Source organism: Leuciscus leuciscus (genome assembly GCF_965113295.1).
Source record: "Leuciscus leuciscus genome assembly, chromosome: 14".
Classification (NCBI taxonomy): Eukaryota; Metazoa; Chordata; class Actinopteri; order Cypriniformes; family Leuciscidae; genus Leuciscus; species Leuciscus leuciscus.
This window is the reverse complement of record NC_138738.1, coordinates 8,045,378-8,064,412: the sequence shown is the minus strand read 5'-3', so window position 1 is coordinate 8,064,412 and position 19,035 is coordinate 8,045,378. Positions and strand designations below refer to the sequence as shown.

At 34.9% G+C, this 19,035-nt stretch overlaps 3 protein-coding genes across 6 annotated transcripts in view; 2 read left to right on the top strand and 1 right to left on the bottom strand.

Moving 5' to 3' along the window:
• The first annotated feature begins 1,777 nt into the window (after nt 1-1,777).
• On the top strand, nt 1,778-6,715 carry LOC309513688 (protein FAM3C). Its single transcript, XM_082189653.1, has 9 exons — nt 1,778-2,133; nt 2,226-2,318; nt 2,440-2,478; nt 2,573-2,696; nt 3,523-3,581; nt 3,769-3,819; nt 3,932-4,016; nt 4,121-4,247; nt 6,357-6,715. The coding sequence occupies exons 1-9, from the start codon at nt 2,121-2,123 to the stop codon at nt 6,450-6,452; spliced, it is 687 nt and encodes a 228-aa protein (XP_082045779.1). The 5' UTR covers nt 1,778-2,120; the 3' UTR covers nt 6,453-6,715.
• A 129-nt stretch (nt 6,716-6,844) lies between these two features.
• On the top strand, nt 6,845-14,444 carry LOC309513691 (protein FAM107B). Of its 4 annotated transcripts, none has more exons than XM_082189659.1 (5): nt 6,845-7,116; nt 8,504-8,561; nt 8,981-9,185; nt 10,787-10,934; nt 11,973-14,444. In XM_082189659.1, exons 1-5 carry the CDS (start codon nt 7,093-7,095, stop codon nt 12,087-12,089), a joined length of 552 nt encoding a protein of 183 aa, XP_082045785.1. In that variant the 5' UTR covers nt 6,845-7,092; the 3' UTR covers nt 12,090-14,444. The 4 variants fall into 4 exon arrangements, with proteins under 4 accessions (XP_082045785.1, XP_082045783.1, XP_082045784.1 ...); XM_082189657.1 differs by having other exon boundaries at nt 8,504-8,570; XM_082189658.1 differs by having other exon boundaries at nt 6,845-8,561.
• A 1,119-nt stretch (nt 14,445-15,563) lies between these two features.
• Nucleotides 15,564-19,035, bottom strand: part of camk1a (calcium/calmodulin-dependent protein kinase Ia) — a 30,927-nt gene continuing 27,455 nt past the window's right edge. Inside the window, exon 12 of the mRNA XM_082189641.1 lies at nt 15,564-18,369. Within this exon, the coding sequence (XP_082045767.1) occupies nt 18,278-18,369 (92 nt within the window). The 3' untranslated portion in view covers nt 15,564-18,277. The remainder of the gene's footprint in view (nt 18,370-19,035) is intronic.

Sequence of the window (19,035 nt, the reverse complement as noted above, 5' to 3'; positions counted from 1 at the left end):
TAATACTGTGGCCAAAAGCATCACATGGGTCATTTAAAAACCACCAGGAGTTCCTGAAATATTTATCTCTGTTCCACCATTTTTCAGCACGGATATGTCCACCAACCAGTTAAATTTAGCTGGTTACATTTGGGAGGATTAATTGGCCAAGATCCCCGACATTAAAGAACTGTGGGGAAGGGGTTCAGAAACGTTAAGATGCACATTAGAGATGAAAGTTACTGATTTAATTTCAGGCAAATAACTTTTGAAAAGAGCTGTGGCAGTTGTCGGTTATGGTGCCCATCGCTTAAAATTTGGTCATTTGTACTTTTTAAATGCACTCCTTGAAATATGTATTTAGTATTTTCTTGAATTTCTCAGTGCACGAGGAACGTTGTACCAAAGTCTGTTACAATGATTGTTCCTCTTTATTTATTGTGTGTGTGTGTGTGTGTGTGTGTGTGTGTGTGTGTGTGTGTGTGTGTGTGTGTGTGTGTGTGTGTGTGTGTGTGTGTGTGTGTGTGTGTGTGTGTGTGTGCCTGATCTTTGCTTGACCTTAAAACAGCTTCTCACTTTAATCTCAGGGTTGTTCCCACTGGATACTTTGAACAGTGCCACTAATACCAGAAGCACATCTTAATAAGTGGTTAACTGTAAACTGTCTTATCAACTCTAATGTTGCTGTAGAGTTTGCACTCCAGTGCCTTTCTGTGTAATTTAACTGTGGTATGCGAATGAACAATAGTCTGCTTTCCTATGCTGATAATGGTATTTACTATTGGCAGTGTTTGACTTTACCTGTATGTTAAGGTTATAGTGTTGAAAAAGCAATATTATGTGGGGCCCAGAGCTCCATAACTGTGTTTCTCAGTTCTTGATTTGGAAGTATTTTTGATGATTGAATTCTGTATCTTTAGATTTTCATGTTTTCACCTGAGACTCAGATGTTTCCCCACTAATGAATGTGGTTTGTTTAACTGAGCAGGAATAAAATTATATACATTAATATTCCATGTGTGTTTGATGAGTATGCATTAACTGTTTTGTCCACAAGAGAGCAGTACACAATTGTAAAATCAGTGTGCATGCAATGACACTTCTCATCTGCTGCCATATCACCCTGTAGCCCAAGACTGGTTGCCCACTGAAGCTAAGCAGGGCTGAGTCTGGTCAGTACCTGGATGGGAGACGACCTGAGAAAACCAGGTTGCTGCTGGAAGAGGTGTTAGTGAGGCCAGTAGGGGGCGCTCACCCTGTGGTCTGTCTAGGTCCTAACACCCCAGTATAGTGAAGGGGACACTATACTGTCAAAGAGCACCGTCCTTCGGATGAGATGTTAAACTGAGGTCCTGACTCTGTGGTCATTAAAAATCCCTGGATGTATTTCGAAAGAGTAGGGGTGTAACTTCTGCTACCACAGAAACCGAAAATTCTCGGGCCAGCAGCATGTGTCCAAATTTCAATCTTAACCGTTCTATTTCATCAGAAACGATCTGAAAACAGGGCTTTAAGAAGTGTAAAATACCGAACTTGTCCTTTAACAGAATTTATCAACTTAATTGTTGCGTGCTGTGGTTGTTCTAATTCTCATCCTTTCTAAAAAAATATGAAAGTTTTTAGTTTAATATATAAGACTGTCAATGATCTGATTTCATGTTGTTTTATATTTTATTTGTTCATTAAAATATAGGCAGAATACAAATGTTTTTATTAAGTTAGATAGACATTATTGAACAGTTTCAGGTTATGTATTGGTATTGGTAAGATGTCCCACATTGTCCCACACAAACTTATAATCCTCCCACATTTGGTTTGTTTGATGGTGGTCACCCTACATGTAATGCGTTTTGAGTGCCGAGAAAGGCGATATATAATGTAACGAATTATTATTATCATCTGCCTAGATGACAGTCGGTTAGTTGAGGAATTATATTGTTTGAATTTAAAGATGCAAATGTACCACGCCTTATATCCTGTTGAATCAGGTTTCACGGGCTATTATCCCTGCGAACTTTCAAACAGGAAACAACTCCGAGGTATAAGAGAGAGATAAAAACACATTTCTTGTGGTTTGAAATCATTTTAATGTTGCATCAGGCCCTTGAGAAGCCGAGAAGAATATTTTGTGCTACCAAAAAATGAGACTTAAAGGTAAAGAAAACGTTTTTGGCATTTCTGATTAATTTATGTGATCGTTTGTGGGTATAATGATGACATATTAATTGTGATATATTCATTTACAGACTGTGTTTATGTTCTCGTAACAATGCTGATCATCTTAATATGGTGTTTCTCCGTCAAATGGTCAAAACACCAAGAAGCTGCCAAACGATCATGTAATGTAGCCTACTGTATATATGGTGACAGCTTGTGTCATGCATGAGAATTTGTTAAACCATTTCGGTCTAATTACTGTTATATTTTAATATGTCTAAAATAAGGGCCTTTATATTTCAGATGAAGTTAATGATTTTGTGACAGACTGTGATAATCCAGGTAAGATTAATTTGTATGTTTTTGTGGATGAGAGTTGAATGGGTGATTGCAGTACTGTATTTTTTTCATGCAACTTGTTTATTTCTCTGTGCAGGTCTGTTTAAGGCTCATTTAAATTGCTGTCCACTTAAACACTGCCCTGCCAACTACTTCCCATTCCACCTTTACAGCGGTGTAGCCGATGTGGTGGCTGCAAAAATCTGCCTTAACAACACAATGTAAGAAGAACCATTACATCATGTAGCTTATTCATGAGAGACTAATACAGCGTTAAAGGGATAGTTCAATGTTCATAGTTCACCTCATGTTGTTCCAAACTTGTACCTGAGTTTCTTTCTTCTGTTGGACACAAAAGAGGATATTTTAAAGAATGTTGGTAACTAGACATTCTTCAAGTATCTTCTTTTGTGTTCAACAGAAGAAAGAAACTCATACAGGTTTGGAACAACATGAGGGTGAGTAATTAATGACAAAATGTTAATTTTTGGGTGAACTATTCCTTTAAAGGAAGTTAAAATAATCATCCAAAAATGAAAATTCTGTCATCATTTACTCATCCATATGACTAAAAGTATAACAGTATATAGATATATTTTAAATAATGTTCATGCTGTTTGTCCATTTATTTGTTTGAAAGCTTTCATTTATTAAAATATGTTTGGTGAATACGTTAATTCATCAATTGCTTAGTTCATTATGAAAACAGGTCAATTTAATCAGTTAAAAAGTATAAAATAGTTCATATATGTATATAGTACAAATATAGTATAAATGTGGCTATTGAACAAGCAAGATTCAGATAGTTGCAAATGTATGAGATTATAACAAGTTGGATTTATTGATTTTAAATTATATAAAACTAGTTATTGAGTATTTAAAGCACATTCAGTTTATAAGTATTATTACAGGAATTTCATTACTTTCATTTATGCATGACTGACATATGCATCACATTAAGATGTATTGAGAGTGAGTAAATGAAACAATTTTTCATTTTTGTAATGCTTATAGATGCTAAAATAGCACAAATGTTCTTCTCTACAGCATCATGGGTGGCATCAGGAATAATGCAGGACAAGGGCTGAACATTGTGATAGTAAATGGTTTGTTTACTACAAATAATTATGCAGGATTAAATTTTTTTGACATTTGAATTTTGACATGGAAATAAGTTTCATATTTTAAATGCGTTACTATATTTTATATGTATTTTTATACATGTTTACAAACAATTCATAATAATTATGGACATAAAATTCAATTTGAATAATTGGTTTTTTTTTTTCTTAGGTGGAACCGGTGAGGTTTTAAGAAATGATTACTTTAATGTGAAATCTAAAGGTAGGTCTCTTAATGGATTTGTGCATGCAAGAAATTGAATCTATTAAATCTAAATTTACTTGCACAAATTAAGCTATCTTGACATACGGAAACACTTCTTTTATCCTTCAAGATCCCAAGGAATTACTTGCCTATCTAAAGACCCTAAAGCCAGGAAATATAGTGCTTGTGGCCTCACACATCGACCCCACACCACAGTAAAAATCTGACAGCCTTCAGACACCATCGACATGATTAACTAGGGGTTTGAGTTGAATAATTCATACATGTCTGACTTCCACTGCCACCATCTCTCTTCTAGACTGACTGATGAGATTAGAGAGATATTCACTGCACTGGGCAGCACCATGGTCACATCCCTGAAGCCCAGGGATAGCTGGGTATTCGCCGGCATCTATGGAATAAAGGAAGCTAGACCCTTTGAAAAGGTTGGAACGTCTTGTTCTTTTTTCTTCCTTTTTAATTGCTTTCACAAACTGAGCAATGAGCTATCTTCTGTGTTAATTTCAATCATGACAACTCTCGGAATAGTGTCAGGAAAACATTTTATTAATGTAAATGGAATATACATAGGTTTTTTGGCCTTGGCGGACTCTGCTATGGTTGCTGCTCCTGCAGAGAAAATACGGCTTGCTTCTGTTAAATACCCAGAACATAAAATAAAATAAATGGAAACATGTGCTGCAGCTAGAGAGAGGGAGACCCATCCATAGCAGATCTAGGCAGGTGGTGCTGGGGAGGTGGAGGACTATAATAAGAAGAGTTAGTCCATTCGTTTGTTTGGATGTGCCGTGGTTTCAAAGGGAAATAGTAATTAGGGTGAACACAATCCCAAAATTGGGAGCTTTGTCCCGCATCCCGCAAGACATAATAAGTGAACCACATTTCGTCATGTTGTAGATAGAGAGGGAAATAACCAACCAACGCATTCGTAGAGAGGGATTGTTCTGCTGATGACAACTACGTGGATGAAGCAAAGGAACCATGTGGACCTCATCAAAAGTCATTAAATATAGCTACACCAGCCAGGACAACAAAAACATACAAGTTCAAGATGCACTAAATCCGGGAAAAACACATTTATTGTTTGCATAGTCTAATAAAGGAAAATAAACTAGTTGCTACTTAAGAAAATTATTTTTGTTTAAAATGTCCAGTAGAGTAAATTACATTGTATCACTCAAACCTGGGCAAACTGAGTGCCAGTCACAGAGCCGGTCACAATTAACAAAGCTTACTGATGATATATATATATACAGTACCAGTCAAAAGTTTGGAAACGTTACTATTTTTTATGTTTTTGAAAGAAGTCTCTTATGCTCATCAAGCCTGCAGTTAAAAAACAAAAAAAAAACAGTAATATTATGAAATATTATTACAATTTAAAATAACGGTTCTCTTTTTTAATATACTTTAAAATGTAATTTATTTTTGTGATGCAAAGCTGAATTTTCATCAGCAAGTACTCCAGTCTTTGGTGTCTTATGATCCTTCAGAAATCATTCTAATATGATGATTTATGATCAATGTTGGAAACAATTGTGCTGCTTAATATTTTTTTTATAACCTGAGATACTTTTTTCAGGATTATTTGATGAATAAAAAGTTAAAAAGAACTGTATTTATTTAGAATAGAAATCTTTTGTAACAATATACACTACCGTTCAAAAGTTTGGGAACAATAACTATTTTTTTTTTAAGAAATTAGTACTTTAATTCAACAAGGATGCGTTAAATTGATAAAAGGTGATGGTAATGATTTATATTGTTAGAAATGTTTTAATTTTAATAAATGCTGTTTTAATGAATAAATGCTGTTAACGTTTTACTCATCAATGAATCCTGAAAAAAGTATTCCAAAAAAATATATTGAACAGCACAACTGTTTCCATCATTGATAATAACTGAGTATCAAATCATCATATTAGAATGATTTCTGAAGGATCATAAGACACCAAAGACTGGAGTACTTGCTGATGAAAATTCAGCTTTGCATCACAAAAATAAATTACATTTTAAAATATATTAAAAAAGAGAACCATTATTTTAAATTGTAATAATATTTCATAATATTACTGTTTTTTTTTTGTTTTGTTTTTTTTTACTGCAGGCTTGATGAGCATAAGAGACTTCTTTCAAAAACATTAAAAATAGTAATGTTTCCAAACTTTTGACTGGTACTATATATATATATATATATATATATATATATATATATGTATATATATGTATATATATGTAGAGAGAGAGTATAAGTTGTGGTCATTTATTTTTTTTATTTTTTTATTTAGTAATTTTTGTACTTCAACCTATTTCAGTTAGTTTCCAAGGCAGCATTTCTATTTTTGTATTTAACATTTCATTTAAATTCATTACATTTGTTTTCATTGACATTTTCATCTAATATTTTGATTTGATTTCAGCTTTATTTCCATAAATGAACATTTATTTTTTAAATAGTTGTATTTTTATTTTTAATAATATCCACTGCTGTTGTGCAAAACATTTAAATAGGTTGTTTTCTCTGTTACATTTAGTTGATTCAAAATGATGTGGAGAGGAACGTGTATGGAGACTGGCCTGAGATGGGGGAGGTCATTGGCTGCTTACCCAGAATAACTGAGACTGAATGAGTCTGACACATTAGCCAACCTTAGATCACCACACTTCTGGGACATTTGAAAATGGGACATTAACAACTCTTTTTGGCATCTTCCCTAAGCAAATAAAACTGAAGGAATAGTTTACTCTCATGTTTTTCCAAATCCATATAACTTCCTTCCATAAAACACACATGGAGAACTTTTGCATATGTTCACATTGCTCTTTTACAAACAAGAGCAACATTCTGTCATGATGATCATATTATAAAGCAAATAAAAATTGTGAAAGATAACAGAGCTGATTCTTTTTTTTCACACTGAATGCCTTCACATTGGTTCTTTTATATCAAGGTAACACTGTTGCTGTTGATATTAACAATGAGTGGAAACCGAGAAAGTGACATCAGTTTTAACACAATCTCTCTTTTTCTCTCCCCCTCCCTCTGCTGGATTGTAGTACCAGTTAGGGCACTGTATGCAGTCTGGGTTTGCTAAAGTGTGCTTGTGTTTGCGTGTGCGTGTGCGTGTGTGTGTGTGAGGGGTTTGCTTGGAGGGATGTAATTTCCCTCCTGCTTCTCCTCTTGCTCTGCGTGAAGATAGCAGGTGGAATCCCGAAGAAGTTATCTCTGGAACAGTCCTGAGGCAGTGAGTGCTCTGCACCTTTGGAATCATGGGAGTGACCCATGGAAAGAAAGTAAGGATATTTTATTCAATTTTTAAGAACCTGTCTATTACTATGTTATGAGTGTAAGAACGATAAAGAACTCTGATTGTAAATGGACAATAGACAACGTTTTAGGCTTAAATTTGTGAAATGTATTAGTTGAGTGTTTGTTTTTTCTGTTCATCAAATTTTTTCTCTAATCTAAAATGCATATATACTTAAAGGCGCACATTAAATACACTAAACTGTATGAGTTTTGAGTTCATTAGTTTCAGTTATTAAGAATATGTGTGAAATCAAGGTGCGCAGAGTTGTTTTATTATTATTATTTATATAGTTTTATAGTTATAGTTTTATTAATGTTTTAATTATGCTTTTATTTTCAGTTTAATTTTAGTAAATTTTTTAGTAGATTCTATTTATTAGTTTTTTTTATATTACAATTTATTTTTATTTCAGTTTAACTTTTAGTTCAGGAAATATATATTTAAAAAAAAAAAATTTTTTAGATTTATGTCAGTGAATTAAAACGGCTTTTAGTAAGCCGTAATAGCAGCTAAACCTGCATTCTTCTCGGCTCGAGACATCTTAATCTGCATAGCTTACATGTGACTTTTCAGTGTAAAAAAGGCATATATTTGGTTGCAGTAACTTTAACAATAACTGATGTACTTTCCTTTGGTTATTTAGTCCAAGGACTCCTCGTGACTTTCCTGACACAATCACATTCTAGACAGCAGATTATGAAGGGAAAATGGAGAGTTTGTTTGGCAGGCTCAGTAATGAGGTGGCTAAATGCCAGCTGGTCCCAAAACCATTTTAGCCCAATATGATCAACCCAGCATGGTGTTAACACACACACACACACAAACACACACACACACACACACACACACACACACACACACACACACACACACACACACACACACACACACACACACACACACACACACACACACACACACACACACACACACACACACACACACACACACACACACACACACACACACACACACACACACACACACACACACACACACACACACACACAATGCCTCCCTTGTGTTAGTGCAAGTTTCTCTCAATACACAGGGCTATTGTCCTCATCATCAACAGCTTTAGTGATTATTTTCGATCGTTTGGATGGATAGATAAGGATAAGACAGTGCAATATCCACTTATTAACATAGTAATAGTGATAGCATGGTTTTTGGATACTGCTTATGATGGTAATACCATGGTATATAAATATGTTAATCGCACAGTAACATGGTATGGTACAATGATCACTATAAAGCTCATCACTGTGAAAAGCAGAAGGAAACTGCAAAAGAAATGAAAGATTTGTCTTCTGTACTTTGTGTTGTGGTTAAATATAATGACTAACTATAATATCCATATCCTCCCACAGGCAGATCATAATCATCAAAGTCATAATTCTGCCTGTGCTCAACCACTTATTGGACCTGGTGAATCAGGTTTTCTGTTTTTTATATTATTTGTTGCAATTACATGGACTAATGCACTGTAAAAAAAAGATGTGATCAATAAGTCAACATGTTTTTTCTTTAACTCATAAAAAAACTATTTAAACAAGTTTAACTTTTAAGTTTTATGTAAACAAACTTGTACAGCCATTTGATAAAAATGTAAGGCAGCAACTGAATAAAGTTGAATTATGTGTATTCTTTTTTTTTTACACTGATGCTTTTCATTAATATTGCTCATTCTTTCTTAAACAATATTAATCTTCGGTGAATTTGATGCTACAGTCCTAAGATGAATCCTATTTTTTTTTTTATGCAAATTAGCTCGCGATTTTCACCTGGTGGATGATATTGGCCGTTTTGTAATGGAAGGCTCTCTTTTGCTTCTCTCCCTCCATTAGATTTAGTCTCTGATCTTGGATCAGTGATAGATCCTGATCAGCCGTGGGCCAGAGAAGAGGATTTAGACCAGAGCAAGTTGCTCCCTGAGCAAACGGACAGCGGTTACTATGAGGAGCTCATCAGGCCCAAAAAGCTCCACAATCCCATCAAAGCGTCCAAGTGCCATCAGGAGCTCCAGCGAGAGCTGATTATTACACACAAAAGGTGCAAACTGACCCAGATTTTGAGCAAAAAGCATGTTCACATTTTGAGGCATGAACAAAAGCTTAGTTTCAGCCTTAAATTATCGCCTGACCCAATTTCTAATCTCACTTCAAACATGTGCCCGCAGCTGAGTTTATGTCTCCTTTGCATGTACATGTTCTGTCCAATAGATAGCAGTAAAGTCAAAGTTGTGCTTGCAGTTAAAGTCACCATGAAATCTAAATTGACTATTTCTTTTTATTTCATGGAATATTGCTGTTTTATAAATGCACATAATTATTTTATTTTTTTTTAAATAAATGTGCCCTCATAATATTTAATAAAAATAACCTCTTCTCCCTCTTGCAGTGACATCTCTTCTCTTCTCTGATGATGTGTTTACTGGCGCAAGGGCAGGGCAACCTGTCACTCACATGACATGACATCACAGCAGTAACAAACCACAACCGTCCAATCAGTTCGCGATGGACAAAATCAAGTCCCGCCCTACATTTTTTCTTGTTCAAGAAGCCATTCACTCAGATATACTTCAGGGAAGAAAGATCTCAATTTCCGTTTAATGCTGACTTTAATGTAGTTTGTGTAGAGGCTCTTTGGCGTGGATACTTATGTAGTCCTAAAATAAAAATTATCGCTACATTTGGTGTGTTGGCTATTTGAAGTGAAAACAACTGATATCAAAACCGACACTATTTAATTCCTTAAAACACACTCCTTGTAGCAACGGTTCATCATTACATGTCATTACAAAAAAATGTATCCTTTTTATCTTCACATCCATTAAGATGCCATAACTGGCTTTACGTCTGAAAAGGTTTTCCTTTTGAATGACGCCACTAAGACTATGTTAACCAATAGCTAATCAGTTAAGGTGCATTCAATCCATATCAGAATTACCATAATTACAAGATTCCACCTTGTAAACAGCGTTTACGTGGTTCACGTCCTCATAGAATTATCTTCTGAGAGCTCCAACTTTTACCACATGACCACTGTAGATGATTTTTCCCTTGATAGTGTTGCCATAGAAACACACAATTCCGAGTCTAAGGACTTGAATGACTCCCGAGTTGAACGCCATGGGTTGTCATCACATAATTAAGGCAATTACGACATGGCGCAAACGCAGTATTATTATTATTAGGCTATTGTATTTGTTTTTGCACCTTTATAAATTGAGACAGTCTTTTGTTCCCTATTGTGACGTATATCCGGAGTTAAACGGCTTCTTGAACGAGAAAAAATGTAGGGCGAAAGAACACGTCGATCAGAGAATAAAAGAGATGTCACTACAAGAGGGAGGGGAAGTTACTTTGATTAAAGATTTACAGGGCACATGAATAAAAAATAAAAAAAGTTATGTGCATGGATAAATCACTTAAAATAAACACCGTAATATTCCATTAAAAACAAGAATTGTCTATTTTGGTTTCATGGTGACTTTAAGGATGAACTTGATCTTCAGCCTCCACATCCTGATCATTGCCTTTTCCAGCTAATTACAATGAATAAACTATTTCTATAAAGAAATATATATATATAAACACTTTAAGTAACAATACCGTAATATGAGATTTAGTAACACTTATCCTATCTATCAGAGGAGCAGTGATGGAGGAGAAGCCAGAGTTACAGAGAGTTCTTGAACAGAGGAATAGAGCTCAAGCTCTGAAACAAGAGAGAAAACAGGAAGAAGGAAAATCACCCCTGGAGCAGGAGTTACTGAAGAGGCAGATGAGGTTAGAGAAGGTAAAACCTGAAATAACACCCCTCAAACGAAACTGATATGAGTATTCATATACGGTATTAATACTGTATTAATGAAATGCTAGGAAGCTATTCAAAAGACTCAGAATATGCCCTGATTTTGTCCAGAAAATATTGATCTTTGTGGTTAACGTGATTTCACCAAGTAGAACATTTCAGTCAACCAATCAGATTTGAGGGATAGTTTTTTAGTTAATGTCAAGTTTAGGATTACAACAAGGGTTGGGAGCTTCTACACCATTCCTATTCACCTATCATTTTCCTCTGATTTTAGGGATATATTATGGGTAGGGAAAGGGTTAGGACTATGTTTTTGGACAGGAATGTTGATCCTTACTTGGCAAAATCACAGCGACCGAACTTTGGTCCAAAAGTTGTATTATGGATCATAATGTATATAACCATTTTCTATAACTTGCTCCTGTATACAGTAGTATCCAAAAGTGATGTCTGGAGGGGATTCAATTAAACCATCAAAATTTGAGGAAAATATATATTTTTAAAATGATGTAAAAACAAAACACTAAACTCAGTTAAGGTATTTATCTAACAAAATTATTTAACAAAAAACTAAAAAGCTCACAGCAAAAAGTATGCACTGACTACAACATCAGTTATTAATATTTCATTGGTTCTCTCTTTTGTATTTGCATGTGTTCATAATTTCTTTGTAAGACAGCCCAGCCAAACATTATGTCCACACAATTTGGCATGTTTCATTATGTTATCACCAATAAATAAATAAAAATTCACCCAAAAAATGAAAATTCTGTCTTTAATTACTCATCCTCATGTCGTTACAAACCCGCAAGATCTTCATTTGTGTTCCAAAGATGAACAAAAGTCTTACGGGTTTGGAACGACACGAGGGCGAGTAATTAATGACAGAATTTTCATTTTGGATGAACTAATCCTTTAAAAATATTTGAATAAAGGATGTAGATTTTCCTAGGCTGGACATCACTTTTGGCTATTACTGTACACCAACACCTCATATAGAGATGATTTCATTCTTTTAAGCTTGAGAGAGAGGCCGGTGAGCAGAGGGAAAGGTCAAAGGGCGCACCTGAGTTCATTAGGGTCAAGGAGAGTCTGAAGAGGACAGCGATCGCAAGTGCTGGGGAGAAAGAGCTGTAATCACACATCTACAACATCATAGATCTACACGAGTGTTGATGCACCTCCAGCTGATGATTTGACAGTTCTTCATTGTTTAGAAAACTTGGGTTTGGATTTTGAATGAAATCAAAGAATGTGAAAGAACAATTTTGAGGACAAGAAAGTTGGAAATGTTGGCTAATGATATGTCAGTGTTACAAAATGTTAGGTACTTATAATGGTCTCATAAGATTTCATGTATTGCACCTTAATTGCTGAGTAAGCGGCTGTCATTTGCACACACAAGAACAGAATAACTCCAACTGGAACTGTATCTAGTGTTTGTGTATAGAAATTATTCGTCTGCCATATTTATAGATGATACACTTTTATGCTTTTTAATGGAGTTCCTAACAAATCTTGGGTCATGTAATCCTACCTACACAATGCAGTGTGTATGTGAACAGACAGCAGTCATGTCCACTTTTTCCACATTTATCTTTTGTTGTTTAACAACAAATACACATACTAGTTTTGCGGTATGTATACGGTGCGGTGGTGCATAGTATTCATGTTTTCTATGTGCACGTTATAACATGGATCTCCTACTACGTTTAACATAATGTGCAGTATACAACCAGAGCATAGGACACTGTATCCCATAATGCAATGCGTTAGACTTGATTTTCCATTTCTAGCATGACTAATGAACTGCCATTGTCAATTGCAAAATTTAACATCTCTTTTTCTTGACTTACTATTTGATCAGACAGGAAAAGGTTAGATTACACAAAATTAGATTCAATTGCAAGAAAAAAAACTATTTTCTTATGGTCAGTATCACTGCATAATGTACATTTCTTTACAATTAAGTCATTGGTGATTTATACTTTTTGTATAAGTGAATTTTTACTGTTTTGAACGTCTTTTATCTAATTTACAGATCAAAAATGACCAGCCTCTTAAATTGCTTATCTCTCATAATGCAATATTATCAACAAATATTGTATTGAATCTTTTTCGTTTTCTTTCAATTTGCACAGGTATTGTATTACTTTTTGAAACTGATTGTTCGTAGGCCTCACTGATTTGAGCAGTTCCAAAAAAAAACCTGTGCAAAGTGAAAGTGAAACCAATTGATAAAAATATTGAATCCAATATTTGGCAATAACATACCATAACAAAAGATTTATAAGCAATTTTTTTTCAGCTAGTCAAAAAGTGTTAAAAAAAAATCACAAATATTTTGGAAAGTTGTTATACCCAGTGTGAGTAAAGTCAGTAAGTTTTAGTCCAATGCTATCACATTAAATCTAGGGAAGGAAATAGAGAGGCTAGCAATAGCAAGCTAGCTTTGAAAGCATAAGATCCCACCCTCCCTATCAGAGCTCATTACAAAAATAGCCACGCCTCCTTGATGAACGTGCAAGGCCAGAGCAGAGTATGCAAAGAGTCATGAGAGATGGCGTTAAATTACCTCATGTCGCAAAACACATAGCCTAGCATTACAATAATAATTAACGTAAACAACTTAAAGAGTTCTAACTGACCACCTGACTTCTGCAGATTCATTTCGACGTTGATAGTGTTGACAAACGCATAAATCTAAGGACGTGAACAGGTCCGGGTAACCCAGGGATGGGCAACTTCGGTCCTGGAGGGCCACTGTCCTGCAGAGTTTAGCTCCAACCCTGAAAAAATCACCTGCCTGTAATTTTCTAGTAATCCTGAGGACCTTGATTAGCTTGTTCAGGTGTGTTTGATTAGGGTTGAAGCTAAACTCTGTAGGACAGTGGCCCTCCAGGACCGAAGTTGCCCATCCCTGGGGTAACCTCTCAGGTTGCCATCTTGTAATTACGGTTATGGCATGTCGTGAACGCAGCATAAGCTCTTTGTTTTGGTTCAGGAGGAACTGTAAAAGATGGCTGCTGTTTGTTTGCGGCGCTCTGTGTCTGCATGGAGCAGGGTGCGCGGAGATATACAAATACATACTCTGATAGGCAGGTAGGACATCGGACCGAATGCAATGATTGGACGAAAAATTTTTGGTCCTGAGACTTCCAATATTTAGACCACTTCTATAATTGATTGCTGTCAGGATGTGAAGAGAGTTTCAACCAGTATAACAAAAAGTGTTCATGAAAAACACTGCCTACCCTAGATTTAACTAGCATTTTCAGGAAAAAGATAATCCTCTCTGGGTTAAAACGACCGGAACATAACATGAGGGTTTGCTTAAGAGCTTTTCCACTCATATGATGCTGACATAATAAAGCATATGATGTTGATCTCTCATGATGTAGCCTATGTTTTGGCTAACAACACAACATAGTTTTTTTGTAAATATGTTTTGTACATTTTCTTAGTCTTTAAATAAAGAGATTTTGACATGTATCACAGTGTATTTTCTGAAAGTACCAACCACAGTCCGCCTTTGCATAGCACTTTGATGTGAACTTTATTTGCATTGTACACAAAGATTTTACTGAACACACACAATGCATAGACAAGGAGTGTTTATTCATAACGTGCTACTACCTGTATATCTTTAAGGGTACAAATCATTGGCTCTTCGTAACTCCATCGATAACACATGATGCATTGCATCCATACATTTGTAGCTTTTACAAAAAAGATATACAATATATGTATACATCTTCTTCCTGTATAATACACATACTGTATTTGTGTCTACTCTACACTTCCTGAACTTTCATGTGAAAATATAAATGGAAAAAAAAGGTCATAACTGATCAAGGGAGGAATTATCTACTAAAAACCCAGGGTGTAGCTTTCTTTAGTACTTTTCAAAGCCAAAGTAATTCATAGATGACTCCTAAATGATTTTTAATCAGCCCTTCTGAGGCAGTTTGCATAATTACCATAATTACTATAACTGATTGCTGAACTGCTCATTAGACTGATGCATTTTTATACTTATTAAATCACTTATAGCACTTGGGTTTTAAGCAGTTCTGTTCACAGGTTTAAGAGGAAAATGTCTCTAATATGAGGGATTAGCTAAATAAATACCTTGTTTGGTCACACTTTACATTAGGTGTCTTTAATTACCATGTATCTACATAAAAAAATAAGTACAATGTACTTATGGTGTTCATATTGTATTGCAAAACCCTTCAGCTGCTAATTGAGGTGGGATACGGGTATGGTTAGGGACAGGTTTGGTGGTATGGGTAGGTTTAATTATAGATAGAAATCTATAGAAATGACAGAAATTAATTATAGCTATAATTACATGCAGGCATTTAAAAAAATATATAAATACAATGTAAAAACATGTTTGTGCACAATAAGTGCATTGTATCAAATCATTCATTTAAATGTTAATACACAGTAGTTAAAGACACTTAAAGTGAAACCCATTGATTTTTCTAATATTATTTTTTATTATGGTTGGCTTCAAGTAAGTAATGTGCTCAAATTGGCACGCATGCTGTATACTGATGAACAATGTGATAAATGTTCTTGCATTTTTCTTTTTGTTTCAATCCAGTTTTGAAGTAAGGCCAGTATTGAGTTCTTAATATAATGTCAAATCAACATTTTTGTTTTTAAACATAACATGTATATATTTTACAAAGAAAAAACAGATTAAGTCAAGTGTCAATATCTTGTTCCCTCCGATTTCAAAATGACATGACCGCAACAGTCTATCTCATTTTGCAATTAGCATAGTGGAAAAGATATGAATATGTATATTTTATGTTTTGATCATCGCTCTTGTAAACATTTTTACGAGGTCATGCAAACATTAGACGTCTTCTGCACACGAGAACAGTGCAGATTATGGCCAGCGACCCAAAGAAAAGATCAGCTCACACAACATGCACTGGAAAAACTGATAACCATAGACGGATAAATCATTTTGGTTGCAAACTTGATCAGTGTCACGACAAAGAGTAATCAACAGCTGTTCCAAAACCTTCCAAGGCAGCATCCAAATTTAAATATAATCTCATAAATCACTGATTCAAAGCAACAAATAGAGTCTCTTATGTGAAGCACATACAAAACTCAACTCACAATTGATTAAAGTTTGATGCCAGCATGTTGCTAAGCTAACTTTAAAAAAGCATAAAGTCCTGTTCATACTAAGAACAATAACTATAGATAACTATATCAGCTGCAGTTTTTCGCTTTAAATGCTCTTAAAGCAGGATGGATTCTGATTGGCTATTTTTATCATTCATCAGCTGGACAAAATCATTCTGAAAGTGATTCTAACGATATTGTCTCTCTGTGCCGTTATCGTCATATAGTTGTGGTGTGGACAGCTGCTATTCTTTTATATTTAGAAAGATTTTTAGAACCATATCTTCATCGCTAGTTATCGTCCTTGGTGTGAACAGGCCTTAAATCTAGATAGCTTTTCCAAATATTGGGTTAAAGAGTGAGTACCCTCTAACAAAAATATAATAACGGTTTGCTAATGTTCCCATTAAGTTATGAAAACTTTATTTTGAATGTTCTCAGAATGTTCAGGTTTTTTTTTTTTATGTTTTTTTCTTGGTTATATGAACGTTAGAGAAAACATTACGGGAATATTTTCTCTATTTTATTATTTTGCAAGTATTGTGAGAACGTTACTTTTGAATGTTCTCTGAACCATCTGAAAAAATGAGTAAGTAGTAATTTTTTAGTAAACAGACTAACATCTAACTAAAATGTTTCCAAAAAATGTTCCATGAATGACGTATTAAATAACATTTTTGTGCTAATGTTTTGATAATGTTATTAAAGACCAGATAACTTCAAATGAACATTCTATTGACGTTACTGGAAGAATTCATCACAACTTTAAAAGTTATCTTGCCAGAATGCCCTTATTGGCCTGTTAGATGGGTAATTTTATTGATACTTTTTGGTATTTAATAAAATATATTTACTGAACTTGTTGCACTGCATTATGAGATTGCCTTCTCCGCAAAGATTCTTGTCCAAAATAAGGTAAGTATTATACTTAATAAGCTTAAATAAGCATAATTTTGGACCAGGAGTGTTTATCCAATGCATCCTCACTAGGTTTTGAAATGGAGCTACAGACTACTTTTGCCCCTTAAAGTCTTAAACTGGAAATTAAATCTTATTTGAAAACGTAGATTATCCAGGTTTGATACAGCATTTAATTTGGGTGTAAAAAAAGCTTTACTGTGGCTCAAATCTCTTAACCCCATCACGATTACCCACTGTTCTGTCCACATGCTTCATATGAAGGTTTATACCCACAACAAGATCATGTGATATCCGTTTGAGCTTGGAAATACTCCTAGTCTGACTCCAATACGCAGTTTTTTACCACCAATTTGCACTCCAGAGCCAGTCTGAACCAGATCACAAAATCAACGACATGGACATCTACCCAACAGACTTTATAAAACAAAACCACAATGGATTAAGCCATGAAAGTTTAAAAGCTTGTTTCCACCACTGAATACAATTTTTTAAAGGTAATTGCAACTTTTTAGCTCACAAATCTGCGAGATATAAAGTCTGAACTGCAAGAACAAAAGTTAGAATTGTGAGCTGACTTTTTTTCTCAGAATTGGACTTTATAACTCACAATTTATATCTCACAATTCTAACTTTTCGCAATTACGACTATTGTGATCTGAAAAATTTCAGAATTGCGAGATGTAAACTCGCAATTGTGAGAAAAAGAGTCAGAATTGTGAGATAAAACGTTGCAATTACCATTATGTATATTTTTTTCTCTGGCGGAAACAAGCTTCCATATGAAAATGTATTAATGATGACTTTATCTTGACTTCAATGACTTTATCTTGTTTCCTCGTGAATTTATCGCCTGAGCAAGTGGGGCTTATTAAGACATTGTATAACTAGTGGCTTTCCAAGAAAGTCCAAATTGCTACAGGGTACAGACCTGAACGTTTTCTTAAAAAAAAAAAAAAAATGTAAACCTTACATAACATATACAACTTAAACACATTTTTGTCTTTGGTTGGGGTACAGAAATATTAATCAGACAAAATTAAATAATGGTTAAAATAGAATTACATATATCTGTCAATGAAATACCCAAGTCTGAATGTCTGGAACAATCACGCTCTCCTCATGTCATGTCCTACCAGCAGCACTAGTGCATGTTACCAGGAAAGCTCTGTGTTCCGGGTCAGACTGGAGCCGTAGACGTGCATGTGTGGGTTCCTCTGGGTTCCTCTGGGTTCTGCTGGGCTCAGAGTTCTGCTTCAGATCCTGCTGGTCGGTCGGCAGCAGTAAGCACAGCTTTTAAGACTATCCCGATCGGCACTGCCTCGACGCCCGTCTGTACTGGGGGAATCTAAACATTAAAGTTATATGAAAATGAATAGCAGTAGGATCTTATAGTATATAAAATAGCATTTAGCCCAGTGTTGTTAATGTAAACTATTAAAACTATTAACACTCTGGTGCTGCTCGCTTTATTTTTATTTGAACTATTTGAACTACTTTAAAGGGATGGTTCGGAGTAAAACCAGAAGCCTTTTTTCCCTTGGTTGAACATTATTAAAGTTAGAGCTTATTTAGAGATATCAATCGAATGCAGTGCAGGCGCTAATGGATCCTATGATGTATCTCGTAAATTACCCCACTAATAATGCCCGGAATGGTACCAAACTTCTACAGTAGTACAAATAGGTTCTGTACTCATAAAGGGGCATTGTAAAGTTTGTAAGTACATCAGTAGTTTATTTGGCTAATGCTACCGCTAACCCAGACGTCGACGTCACTTCAGTGGTTTGAGAAAAGCACTTAAAAGTCCTGACAGAAAGCGATGCATAAGGATGTAGTGTAACGACGCCCAGTTCCAGGAATGCACTAATATTTTGTTTGTAGTACCAGTTTGCAACAATTAGTAGTTAACACTAAGTTGTCAACACTTCGGCAAAAAAAGTATAAAAAAAGTTGGATATACTGGCTTTCTGCCAGGACTTTTACGTGCTTTTCCCTAATCAGTGAAGTGACC